This window comes from Neltuma alba, unplaced genomic scaffold (genome assembly GCF_004799145.2).
Source record: "Neltuma alba isolate B1F8T4 unplaced genomic scaffold, ASM479914v2 tig00013697_pilon, whole genome shotgun sequence".
In the NCBI taxonomy this organism is placed as follows: domain Eukaryota; kingdom Viridiplantae; phylum Streptophyta; class Magnoliopsida; order Fabales; family Fabaceae; genus Neltuma; species Neltuma alba.
Window position 1 is genome coordinate 16,038 of NW_021637860.1, and position 14,739 is coordinate 30,776.

At 36.7% G+C, this 14,739-nt stretch overlaps 2 protein-coding genes across 2 annotated transcripts; both read left to right on the forward strand.

Annotated features, from left to right (window-relative positions):
• The first annotated feature begins 5,054 nt into the window (after positions 1–5,054).
• On the forward strand, positions 5,055–6,136 carry LOC114738847 (uncharacterized). Its single transcript, XM_028926914.1, has one exon. It carries the CDS (start codon positions 5,285–5,287, stop codon positions 5,882–5,884), a length of 600 nt encoding a protein of 199 aa, XP_028782747.1. The 5' UTR covers positions 5,055–5,284; the 3' UTR covers positions 5,885–6,136.
• Positions 6,137–14,000: 7,864 nt separating this feature from the next.
• On the forward strand, positions 14,001–14,739 carry LOC114738848 (pectinesterase inhibitor 3). Its single transcript, XM_028926915.1, has one exon. The coding sequence runs from the start codon at positions 14,024–14,026 to the stop codon at positions 14,621–14,623; it is 600 nt and encodes a 199-aa protein (XP_028782748.1). The 5' UTR covers positions 14,001–14,023; the 3' UTR covers positions 14,624–14,739.

Below are 14,739 nucleotides of genomic sequence, written 5' to 3' on the forward strand. Positions count from 1 at the left end.
ATTGCCTCCATGTACGCATAATTAATCTCTCCCCCGGGGGTTGCATCGTCATTTCCTTCACCCGCGTTGCAGCCCAAGTTTCAATTCTAATATGGAAAAAATTACAATTATATATGTGTGTATTTATGAGCGGTTTCTTTAATTTAAATCAATATTGGTAGTGTGAATTGAAGGGGAGGTTAAGGTTTCGCGTTATAGTCCGGACCAGTAGATAATTAGGGGTATAAGACTAATAAAGACTCATAATTTTAATGCCTTAATCTTTTGATCAAGGTAGGATTTAAGTATGACCGTTGCATGATTCCCTCTTTAATTTCTTGCTCTCCTGTGCGGCTGTGCCCCCGATCCAGTAAAATTTCTTTGCTCATTTCTACCCTGCTTTTGTGTTTGATATGATGGGGAGGAAAAAAGGGGAACCGAAAGGGACTTTCATAGAAGGCTTATTTTAATGCTAAATATTTGTTTGGTAGGTACATGATGAAGTTATTATAATTTCTTTTGGTAATGATGAAATTATAAACTTTTTCTGCGTTGAAAATATAGTTATTACATGAACACTCCTTAATCAAATATCCAAATTGAATCTTCAATTCCTACTAGTAAGTAATGCATAACATTGGCCTCGGTAATGTCTAACCATATAATAAAAGGCTGGTATTTTTTAGGAGAACTTGTATTTATATGGAAGCAATCACATTTGAGACATTGTTAAACAATAAACGTGAACATATCTCTTAATAAGGATTTGAACATTAGTTTTGAGACTAACTCCTTCTGTTAAATCAATCTAGTTAACTTTAGAATTCTAATCCAAGTAAAAGGCAACCTGCTTCTCTTGTTTGAAGTAGAGGTGGCAAAACAGGTTGGCCCGCCGGGAGCTCAAGACCATGCAAGTTGGTCCTAAAAGGACCGTCTCCTAGTGGGCTCCCATTTTGCCCACCAACCTCGCCAAGGGATGGGTTAGCGGGTCGGCCCGCTAACCTCCATCTTTTTTAAGGAAAAAATAACACGTATATTTAACATTTTTTAAATTAAATTATAAATTTTTATAAATCAAATTCTTCTTATCTTTATATTTTCATATAGTTAAATAATTAAATTAGTCTCAAAAGTTGAAAGATAATCATATAATTCATTGTTAATAGTTATTTTATTAGTAAAACAATAAAGAAAATGAGAAATCAAATTTATGATCAAAGTCTCTAACAAAATACAAATTTATATGTAAATAAAGTCAAAATGATTAAAAAAATGTATTAAAATTAAAATAACGTTATAAAAAACGGGCTGGCGGGCTATGGGTTCACTGGGGCGGATTGAAAAGGACTGCATCAAATTGATCCTTATTTTTTTCAACCCAATCCGTCATCTCATGACGGGTTGATCCTACAAGCTCAACTCATATTACCGGTTTTAATATGAAGAAGCCATCATTTCTTTTTCTTCTTCTTTGTGTTTTTGTTTTTTTTGGGCTGGGAAAAGGACTCCCGTGCTGTGTCAATGAGTTGGACAGGGACGGACCGATGGGGCCACCATGTAGCGTCAAATGTCAATGATAGATGTGCCCGTGGCGGGGCCGAGGCCTCACCGTGTTAGTTGATACCGATATCTTGTGTTATCCTCGTTTTTTACCAAACAAAAAAAGGCGCAGAGAGTATTTGTATTGGATTAGTATTGCGGAAAAATAGGGCCAACTCTGGGGACATGTTTTCACCCAAGTGGCCCATAAAATAATTGAGCTTAGCCCAACGTCCCATTCCTAGGGGCACAGACATCATAAGAACATATTTCTTCCGGCCCAATAAAAAATAGCTACAAAGTTTTCCCCCAGAAGAAAAAAGATGCGGAGTGATTTTTTTTTTTTTGGTTTTTTGGTGTGCCAGAAGCAAAGTGGTATATGTATCAGGCACACAATTTTCCAGAATTCAATACCTTAAAACTTTAAACCAGAATTCACTTTTCTTTTAAGTTTCTAGAATTGAAAGCGACGGCGTATTGGAAGTCTTGAACATAATAAATTTGGAACTTTGAACAATATTCCAGAAATTAAAGAACATGTGCAGAGAACGGAAACAACGTCTTCAAAAAGACAAAAACCAAGCACAGATGGTGCGTTGTGCTTCGTTCGTGGGAATGTTTGGTGGATCATGGATGAGCAGAGGAGCCCGGCCATAGAAATGGGAGGTCAACTGTAAATAATGTGAAAACGAGTATGAAATTAATAGCGCCCACACATCATCAATGTATATCTATATCCCTTTTATTAAGAAGCCATGTGTTCAATGCCAATGTTATGCCCATTAATGTACACACCCTTATAGATCTTTTCACTTGGATTGTTTGAAATATGATATGAAACTGGCTTATTTCATTCTCACTCTTTTTTATTTTTAATAACGTAATAATATAATCTTCTTAATATTCAAATTCATTCTTAAAAGAATAAAAAACATACGACTGGCTCCACACGAATTTCATGTTTAATATTGATAATAAAACAGTTTGTTAATCTCTGAATTGAAAGTCATTTGTTGTGTGTGTATGTGAACACAAGTGTGAAAGTCAGAAGAAAAGAAAGTTCCTGGCCGTATGAAATAAGAAGGGCTGTGAATCTCGTGGGAGGTTGGACTTCACTTGGATTGTCTCTTCATATCTAAGTGTATATAGATGCGCATCAAATTCAAATGCACTTTTATCATCCTTGACTCTTGACGCGCCCCTTTCAACCCTTTTTCACTTCTCAGATAATTTGTACCTGAACCCTCATTGTTTATTCTGGAAGGAATCCAAATTCATTAATTTATAATCTGTAAACACCTATGAGCTCAGCAGTAAATTATACACTGAAGTACCAAACTGCCCGCACAGCAACTACCGTCATCAATTTGAATAACATTAATATAAATATATTAGTATGATTTTTAATTACACCGTGCTTTTAAATGAGTTTGATTGCTATAATTTATCACAATGACATGTTGGTAAAGAAACAAGACAATATGCAGGGACTCATAATGGTATAGGTTTTGGAGTGCGTGATAATGAAGGGCAAACTATTATTGATTTCTCTTTGATTGCGTACAATCTCAAGATTGTTAACATTTGCTTTAAGAAATGGGAAGAACATTTAATCACTTACAAGAGTGAAACCCATAGGTCATATATTGATTTCTTTCTGGTAAGGAATTCTGATAGAAAACTCTGCACAAATTGTAAAGTGATTCCTAGAGATGACGTGATAGCACAACATAAAGTACTGGTCCTTGATGTGCATATTAAGTGTGTAAAACAAAAACGCTAACAAGTGTCAACCCCAAGGGTCAAATGGTGGCAGTTAAAAGGAGAGAAGTGAGAGACTTTCAAAATGAATAGAGAAAGGCCAAAGACAACACTTAATGAAGTCATTGAATGAAATCTTTCAATTAACAATATATCCAAAGATTTGGTTTTAAACAAGGCGCAATAGCGTCGTGCCATCTATGTAACTGACCCTACCTAGTGGGATAAGGCTTTATTGTTGTTGTTGCAGAATTTATCGCAAGGATAAGATCTTATAAGTAATTCTGGGGCATGCATATAGCCATGAGAAAACAATGAACTAGTTAATGTCACAAATTAAATCATTTCAATTGCAATTTCAAACTCTTAAACAAAGATTTCCCAATCAATAAGTGAGATTCTACTTATGGGCCGGGAGAACTAAACATACCCTTTCAATCAAATGCTATGTAATTTACAATGATACACACACACACATATTCCTTAAATGTCATGATTACCTTTTGATCAATATTCTACTTACTATTGCACAACTCACTACTTAAACCAAACCAGCCCAAATGACCACAAATTTTTCAAATATATGTTTATTCATTGCCTCTAAGTAGTTCACTAAATATCCCCACATATATTTCATAAATTGTGCATTGGTTTTTAAGTTCCGGTTTGAGGATAATTAAAAAGAAAGACGACACATTTAGATCACCAATCAAAAGCCTTATGTATTCCGTCTGGATGAATCGCTAATCACTCCCGTCAGTTATTAATTTTTTGTATTAACATAGACTAGTGAGAGTGGTATTAAATTATAATTAATTGGTATATTGGCCTCAAATTATATGCAGGGAGCTGAATATCATGTTGAAGCTAAGTACCAGGTCATTAGGCTTCTCTCATGTCGCCTCAACATTATTTTCTCCAACTGTTATCTTCTTTTTCATTTTTCTTTCTTTCTTCAAATATCAACCCCACGAGTATTAATTTATTGGACTACCCATCAATTTGTTTATGGGGATGACAGGATGAGCATCTATCTACTAGTATTTATTAAGACTATAATTTAAAAATAATAAACATATGATCTAATTGAAGAATTATACGGTAATTAAAGATAAAAATAATAATATATTAAATTAAAGTATTATTTATAAAGAGCAAAAAAAATTATATAAGATGAAGAAATATATAAAACTAAATTAGATATAATAGGGTTTGAAGGATGAGAGAAAAATAATAAAGTATCACTTTTATACAAAGGAATGATTGGAAATATATTGAATACTTGCTTATGTTCTTAAAAGTGATTTCGAAAACGAAGAACTAATTGTGCATTTTTATATTTTTAAAAACAGAGAGTAATATCAAGTAGAAATGGGCTTTTAAGCTGAAGAAGGACAAAATATTGTTTAACTCTTAATCCATATCATATGCAAGAATGAAGCGGCATATCCATCAATCATATCCATGAAATTAAGTTGCACCAACCATTGTCTCCACCAAACCTCTGCCCCACAATCATGAGCTCCACGGTATGCTTCCGTGCACCCACCCACACTCCAACTTTTCCCTCTTTTTACTTTGACAATGCATCATTCGTTCAACCAGCATCAAGTCATGGATTATATGTCAACCAGATCAACTAATATATAATATATAATTTAAGTTAAAGCAAGCTAAACGTGATCACTTGACCTTGGAGCCTTGTAATTACCGTCTGCCTCAGTCGTGTTTTCAGATTACGAAGTGATTAATCCCAATCTTATTTCACTCTTTCATCGTATCAACGAGTCTTAATTGATTAATTATTCAAAGGCTGATTCTGAGCCTTACACGTGTAAAAATGAAGACCGGGTATAAAATACGGATCTACCATCATATCCCATGCCAATTAGCATCTTAGCTTTCGATTCCTGGCATCTTCCTTCAGATACCTTCCCTTCTTCTGCCCCTTAAATCCTCACACGCTCTCACACTCTTCTTCCTCGCATCACCACCGCTCGCCACCATGAATGCCTTCGATTCCCCTCTCGAAGCTCTCACTTTCAACTATGCCAGCTTCGGCCTATCCATCCTCGTCAACAACCTCTGGACCTGGCTCGCCCTCCTCACAGCCGCCCTCAGCCTATGGAAGATCCGCACTAAACCTCGTTTGCCTCCTCCTCCACCTCCGACGCCACCGTCAAATGATCAGAGCTTAAATGGGTCTCGATCGACAGGAGACGAGCGACTAGTGGAAAACACTGTTCTGCATGAAGTTCCAGAGAAAGGCCCAGTGACGGCGGGTGTTTTCTCAGAAGGCGACATCGACGGAGTGACCAAGAAAAAATTTACTATATTTTACGAGAAAGAAAGTAAATACGAGTCGGAAGAGGAGTTGACAGAGACAGAAACAGAAATGTGCTGCGACGACGGTTGTGGTTTCAAATCAGAATGGTGGGAGAAATGGGATAAAATGTTAAAGGCGAGGATGGGAGTGAATAGCTGGTATATGTACCAGGATTCAACAAATCTCAACAGTAACGTTGTGAGATTCTGGGATTCCGGGATTGGTAGTAGCAGATTTCCAAAACAAGCGAGGTACAGCTCAAGCTGTATCGTCTGGTAGATTCAGAGATGTTGCCAAGATTAAGGTGTATATATATAATTTGCATAATTTGGATTAGCAGTAGTTTGGATGACGAAACAAAACATTGAACCTCAATTTTCAAACGCAAACGTACGCCTTTGTGCTTTTGCGTGAGGTTTTTGATCTCTTCAATTCCTAGCTCGTCTTTTCCCTGTGGCATATAATGAAATCCAGTCTATTTTCTTGATCATGTGTTACCTTCAATAAAGTCATATTATTCCACCTTAAAAATGTTGCCTGCAGAAACAACAAAAAACCTGAAGAACTGGAGGGACATGAGATGGAACTTATAATTCCAAGACATTAATTTAATTAGCTAAGCTAGCTTTGGAATCGTCTGACTAATAACATATACGGTGGAAATAATGAAGTGATGAGGACAGGAGAGTATATGAATATAAATGGGCAGAAGTGGAAGCCGTGATGCAGAAAATGAACAGAGAAAGGGAAGAGTGGGTGAAGGCGCCAAAACGCCAAAAGTAAAAGCTACGGACCCCACTTTGAGACGGGGAAGGCCAAAGCCATAAGTATGAGTCACTGTCGAGTGGTCATATTGAAATTGTATAAGCAAGTGGACGGTGTTTTTCCTTTGGCCATTTCTTTTGCGCGCCTAGCTGACAGTGAAGAGAACTCAAAAATTACGACTCCTGTACACCTAATAATTCCGATTTACGTTACATGGGAGTGAGAGTGTTGGGTAATAAGAGGGCTTTACTGATGAGTCTAATAATAAATATTGTGGATATAAGTACGGAATATGCCAACAACCCAATAATTGCTGTTCGCATCTTTTTTTAATTGAAGCAGGGAGAAAAAAAGGGGGGACACAGGAACATCATCGAACAAGCCTTGAAGTGAACGTGAGTGTTAATTGTGGATTTGGCATGTACTCTTTAGCGATCACGGGTTCGGGGAGTGGTCAGCTTGGTCCTGTCCACTCATATTTCGTGTCTGTGCCCTCTGAAAACAACATATTTGGCTGCCCCCATTTTTTTAATATCAAGCATCAAAACTACTTAAATTTCTCAAAATATCAATGGAATTGATCTGTGTATCGCAGCATTTGTGTAAAAGCAATAATAACCATCAGTATTAATATTGATACTAATATAATGTCTATCTATAAAAACTATTTCTGGTCACTAATTATGAATAGCTCTTCATACATCATGTCTTATTAATTGTACGAGAGATCATTCAACTTGGCCAGCTTAGTTCAGTTTAAACACAAATAATATTATCATATGGTTCATAACAAAATAAATTTATATATATTCCGAAGCCTCATCAGGGTACTAATTGCCATTAGGAGTTGATAATGATATGCATATAAAGGTGAATAAATTAAATTGATCTGAGTTGTGTGAGTCAGATTGTGAGAGAGAGAGAGAGAGAAAGAGAGAGATTAATGCAGCAAGTTGCAATAATAATTGTACGTATATGTCTTTCAGTTGTTTGTGTGCATGTCCAACTTGGTATCCTTGCAAGTGGAATCTCGAAGCTGTGCTGTGTAACGTATTTCGAGGCTGTGTTGTCAAACAGAAGAACCCCGCCATGTAAACCAACTAACCAAGAAATGGTGCTCAGAGTGGTCGGATATCTTGAGATTATAAAAATCTACTCTTCCGGTCCTTAATATAAAACCCATTTAACTAATTTAATTAGATTAAGGAAGTTAGGTAAGTTAGTTAATTATAAAAAATGTGACACATTTTTCCTAAAATACCATAATCATCTTTCTTAATACCCTTTCTTCTTCTATTTGATTATGGTTGAGGGAGTATCCATAAGAGTAATTTAGAGAAAATTGATAAATATGATAAATGGGTCTTATATTTAGGACCAAAACCAACTCAACAATTGGGTCCTATATTAAGGACCGGAGGAGTATTAAAATATCACATAATCAGCCAATGAGAAGTTATATTTGTATTTTATGGATTAAACTATACATGGTCCCAACACAACATTAATATGTATCTCGTTCTTGTTGATTAGGCACCGTTTGGGCGACACTCCAAACCATGGTTTGGGTGATAAGTCACCTAAACACCCATCCAATTTGCACAAACCATGGTTTTAGGTTAAAACCATGGTTTTGGAAAAAGCAAAAAAATTTTGCTTTTGGAGAAAAAAAGAAGAGTGTGAGAGCCTATAGGATATGTATCTTGTTATTTTTTTATAAACATATTTTTTTATAAACATATTTAATCTTATATTTTATAAATATATATACATATTAATTAATTATTAATTATATTATCTTATGTATTATTAATTATGTTAATAAAAAATATATTATTAACAATTTTATTCCTTCAAATTAAAATATATCATAAAATCTATTTTTCTGTAATTATCATATTAACTTATGTCTTTTTTTTAGTAATTTGTATATATAAAAAGTGCTTCTGATAACAACTATCCAAACACTCTCACTTCTCAAAATCACTTTTTCATAAAATTTATTCTTTCCAGAATCTATTCTTCCCAGAATCTATTCTCCAGAATCACTTTTCCAAACCACGGTTTGGTTTCATCCAAACACACCCTAAATGACCAACCGTAGCGGTGGCTTTCTGATGATGAACCAGTCTTATTTCTTATACATATAAATATAAATATAAATATATATATATATATATATATATATATAGTTATTGGTTCCTATATTATCAGATTTGGAAGTTTCTGTGGCACGGGCTGATGTCCGTAACTGCCATTTTTTTTGTTTGCCACATAATTCAACTTTATTAATCATCAACTCACTGCATATACCTACCTAGCATATATCATGGAATATTCCTGGTTTAATTCGTCAATGATTGATGAGGGCTGCGCTGTATTCCACAACATTGAAGTGGTAAGTTATTCAGGCAAAAATTATTAATTATTATATGAAAAAGGAACAGATTTATTGTCATTCTTTTTCCTTTTATTTTCCACTCGTATCAATATAATATATAAATATACTTTTATCTTCGAAAAGTGCGCGTTAATTAAGATATATGCACATATTGAACTCCGGCTATTGGAAATGGGGGGTTGTTTTATACAGTTTAATTAGAGTAGGTAGTAGCACTCGGAAGAGGGGCTCACATAAGCAGATTTTCTGATCATTTTCCAGAAAGAGAGGAAAATAAAACAATTAGATAATGAACACATTAATTAACTAGTGTCATTTGTATATATAAATGATTAAAATCTCGTCAGATGTACAAGAGTTTTAATATTTTTTTGCCAGCTAGACTTTCATATGCCTCTTCATTGATTATTGGTCCTAGATCATTAACAAACTTCTTCTTCACGAAAGGGAATATATTTTTTAAAAGCTTTGATGATAACTTTACTAAATTAATTAGATCGAAACGTAATTTGCAAGGTTGCATTATTGCATGCATCGCATAAATTAAAAACAATAAACTTGTGAGTGAAATTGAAACTACCTAAACGGCTAAGAAGAAATTAAATCCACCTGCACTAACTTGAAAGTTAATCGTGTGTCCATGGGTTTATGAAAAATCCCAAAGCCAGATTAAAGCAGGCTTGCGTTAATTGAAGGGACACAATTAAGACTCCAACTTTTGCTTGCGGGCCACAATTTGAAACTTCTTGCACAACAATACAAAAGTCTTCTCATCCTGACGCATTCTTGTTTTATTCCTCTCTTCCCTTCATTTTCACCTTCCAATGGGTTCCTTTAATTAAACTGCAAGGGTATTAAAAATATATATATATTACTTGAGCTTGTATATTTAAAATATATCTATGTATATATATACTTTTCGTCAATTATTACCTAATATTAACCCTGAAGTAAGTGATTCGATTAGGCTTAAAAGGAACATTTATGGAGCCCATGAGTAAAGATCAAAGCCCCTTAATTAGCTTGACAAATAATAATCGAGAGCGATGATGTTGTGGGAATCTCAATCATGACATAATAAGTACTAAATTATCAGAAAATAAGACTGTATCTGCTGTCCTTTTACATAAATGAAGTTGATGATTTGCTGGATGAGCATGAGGGTATCACTAATAATGAAACTTCCTGGGATTTGTAGGATTAAGTGCATCGTCGAAAACCATGTCGGTCTTCCAATGCGAGAGCATAACAATATTTTAAGCAATAATAGGTTGTGATGCAGATTACTAATCAATCAATCTTTTAACCAATGCAACAATAATACGTTGTTATGGTAGTGAAATTTTCAATTAAAATATTACTCTTCTGATTTTAAATATAAAACTCATTTTATATTCGAAATAGTCAATATTTTACTACACTTTTTTGAGTATTCATTAACTTAATTAAGAAACTTTGATTTGGATGATGCAGATTGTTGAAGGGACCAACATGATGGAGCTTAAATGATCAGGGCGCGTCTAAGAATAGGTTGACGTTTTTTTGCAACTGTGTGTGTACTATTTAATAATCTCGAGGTTGTGTTTTCAATTTGTGGTTCACAGTGCTATTCAGAGAGCATGAATGAGACAAATATGAAATCCCAGCATCACATCCACTAATAAATAATTAATAAATATTATTTTAAAATTGTCCATCTATCGTTATATAATTTTTAAAATTTTGATGATTTTAAATAGTACTTTAATTTTACCGATCGACCCAACTTATATTAAACTGCGTTTTAATAGTTGGTATATATCAGTGTTTTTCAAATTTTTAACCAACTACTGATTATAATTTGTTATTATACCCCACACTTATACAAGTTAATATATGTTAATGACAAGTTATTCCGGTGATCACCCGCCACGCTTAAATGAGATCTCAAACTTAAACTTATCGTTAAACAACAACATATAATTAACAAAATCTTGGGTATAGAAAATAACAACAACGTAACACCTATGCTGCACAGTTATATTGTTATTAAGTTTTTTTTTAATAATTATATTTTACATGTTGGACCTGATTTTTCCATATTGATGGGCATGGTATGGCCCGTCACGGCGTCACGCGAGACAGCGAACGGGGACGTAGCATTGGTTGCAGGGCCAAATGAGGAGTGGTTTTAAGTTTAACATTTTGGTTCGCATCTGATTCTTCCATGGCCCTGACGACGTCGTACTATCTCATAACCCATTAATACGAGCCATTTTAATATGAGGTTTCCGCTGATTCATAATAATGGGTTCCCAGGCAACACATGTATGGCGATCGATGGCCAAATTTTAATTGATGATATAATTCATTATAACGTTTTCGTCTGTTGCCCAAAAAACACTTTTTATTCTTAAGTTAGTCCTGACTTTCAAAATACATTAATCATATTTTATGAATTGTACTCACCAATTAACAATTAATAATAATATGGAAGTTATCCAAGCCAGAAAAATAGTAACTCGTTAGTTTGATGTCAGGAAAAGCTTAATTTAAGGCGTTTATAATTGCATATAAAGTGATGATGGTTATATATGTAAGATAACAATAACCATTGGACCAAAAAAAAAAGATAACAATAACCAGATGGAAAAAAAATATTATTACTTGTGTGATCAAATTCAAAAATAACTGAATATTGTGGCACGTGATTCTTGTTAGTAATGACAATAGGCATTGTCAGCCCAAAAGGGGAGGGGGGGGGGGCAGGTATAGCCATTGGATGGGTAAGAATTTTTGGGTGTGGCAATGGCGAGCCAGAGACGAACCCAAGAAGGCATAGTAACCAGCTTGGCCTATTCGTCTGCTTTCAAAACACACAAGCTAATAGATGTGCACAGATATTTTTGCATCACTCTTTATGACGCAAAACCATCTCACAAATATTTAACTTGTATCTGCATAGCACAAAATCTTTTTTTCCCAAGTACTCCTCCAGTCCTAAATATAATACTCTTATACTAGAAATAATTTTATTATAGACATTATCGGGTACTAAATGTGAATACAATTTTAAAAATTCAAATATTAATTCATCAAGTGGACCTAGTAAAACCATTTTAAATAAGCTAAACTAAACTCACTAGTGAAGAGATATGCATATGGCGATACGCGTGGAACCTTAGAATATTCCTGGACGTGGAATTTATTTTCTTCTTGTATTTTTTCAAGAGAAGGTTGCCGCCACAGTGTTTGAACAACCTTCCTGCCGAAAGGGAAACAAATGACAGATACATGATGATACGAAAGGACGAAAGCTCCGTCAATTTCGGAATTTCAATTAACTCATTCCAATCGGATTAATTTCATGTGTATACTTTCTTACATATTCCTCTATTTGGCTGCGAGCTTTTGAAGGACGCCGGCGCCTCCGATACTCAATCAAATTTCTGGCCTCTCAGCGCAGTATGATTGGATTAGCTTTTTTTTTGGGGGGGGGGGGTTGTCAAACTAGTCACTAACAATCATGTTTTGTGCCGCCATCTTATCAATAATACGTGTGTACGGAAACAAGCATATTTGCATTCTCTTCTAAATCTGGACCCTCTTTTTGGGCAGACAGAGTTTTTGGGAGTGTTTTTTTTGGGGCTTGGGCCCAGAACTATGTCCTCCTGGGCTATGTAATGTGAGGTTATTTAATTGGAGGGCCCAAAAACAAGAGAGGGATTTTTGTTTGGATTGAAAAAAGGAGGGAGAACATCCCAATTCGGTACAGGCTAACTGAGAGAAAGCCTAAATAGAACAGTATAAGTATTTATAAAATGATTTTGCTAACAAGAATTAGTCCTCCACAATGTGGTGGATAAGATCTGAATTCCTCCTAAAAGAGTATTCACATTTAGTATCTTACAGTATGTTGAATAAAATTATCTCTAACAGGAAGATATTCATTTGTAAGAAAAAAAACATTATACGGAGTATAGAGATGAACGGGAGATATTGAACTGCGGAGGAGGAGGGGGGGTGGGGGATGGGGGATGGGTGATGCACGTGGAGAGGCAGGCCTTGTTTCATGGGTTCACATCCACTGTGATTGTGATGTGTGGCAACAAAGCCATGCCCCGCGATCATGTCCCTCTGACCTCTGATTTCCTGACCCCATATTTTCTGTGGCCTGCCCTCATCAACCCCAATAATTACTGCTATGATATCTTTCATAGAGCGTGCAGCAGAGAAAGAGCGTTCATTTGTTTTTAATGCAAGTTACTATGTCATCAAATTTATTATATAATTGTATAATTTTATTTTTAATTTATTGTTTCGTAGATTGGTTTTTTTTTTTGAAAAAGCATATGTATATATATTGAAATAAAGCTGAATTTATTTACAAATGTGCAAGAGACGTCGGAAGTGCAAAAATACTTATGGTGTGATGCGCATGTCCATAACACATGGAGATGGGGGGGGGAATCACGTGGCCGCTGGGTCCCATCCCCCTAACCTATTGTCGTTCACTATTCATCTTTTCCCCCCTCAAGTAGTGGTAGATGGGTGTCCACTGTCCATAGGCATGGGTATGAGAAAGGCGCAGCCCCGTCACGATCCAATTATGGCCATGCTTTCACCTTTCCCACATTAATCACTCCACATTAAAAACTTTAAAAAGTTTTTTTGCCACCCCAAAAAAAGGGGGAAATTTTGCTGGGAACGCGGTGACACGCAAGGGGCAGAAACCCAAGTTCTGCGTGAGGAGTAGAGGAATAAGATGGTGGGGATGACAGAGGCGGCCACATCAGATCACGTGCCCTGTCCCTCCAATCAAAATAATCCTACGCCATTCATTCATTCAATCAATCCCTCTCCCTGCACAGGACGCTCCTTTAATTCCTGGTCTTTAAGTTTCCAGTTTTTTTTTTTTTTTTGACCCGGGTCTTTAAGGTTTCCAGTTAAAAACATAATGAATGCACTGCAATGTTAAACCTGAAGCTAGTGTGAGTGATGATCCCAGAGATTTTGACGTGTGCATATTATATGATCCAAATAGTATGGGGTCGCTGGCAAAAACCAAAAAAAAAAAAAAGTATGGGGTCAATTGTATATTCAGTGTCCCTTCTTTGTTTTGAGTGAAGAGGAATGGGCTACATGGACAGCAAGGACTGCTTAGTTACTCCCCAATTCAATTCCCCCTTTGTCCCCCCACCTTTCCATTCTCCTTCCTTCATCCTTCGCCCCTCACTCCCACTCTCACACTCTCACTCCCGCTCGCTCTCGCCATGCCTTCTCCCCTCCTCCTCCTCCTCCTCCTCCTCTTCCTCTTCCCTCCCCCTTCCACCGCCGCTTCCCCTCCTCCGCCCTCCTCCGATCTGCTCCGTTCCTCATGCGTCCACGCCAGGTACCCCCATCTCTGCCTCCGTACTCTCTCTTCCTACGCTCGTCCCTCCATTACCCCCAACGACCTCGCTCAGGCCGCCCTCTCCGTCAGCCTCCTTCACGCTCGCCACCTCTCCCGCTTCCTCCACTCCCATCTTCCCTCCCTCTGCGAGCGGTCCCGCCGCCGCCGACGAGTCGCTCTCCGTGACTGTGCAGAGCAGTTATCCGATTCCGTCGACCAGCTCAGCAGGAGCCTCGAGGAGCTCAAGCACCTCCGTAAGTCGACGTTTGAGCTTCAGATGAGCAACGCCCAGACCTGGGTGAGCGCCGCCATGACCGACGACGACACCTGCCTTGACGGTCTGAGCCCCGTCCACGACCCCGTGGTTGGCAGGATAAAGCGCAAGATCAGTCGAGTCTCCAGGATCACCAGCAACGCCCTCTACATGATCAACCGCCTCTGCGACACCCGCCGGATGCAAAAGTCCCAACCTTCCAATTAACTTTCCTCCGTGCTGCTAATCCGATGGTATGATCATAATTGTTGATGTCAATTACTAGCTACTTTAATGTACAATCTCGCCATATGTTAAATCTGTATACGTATTCTGTGTCTAAA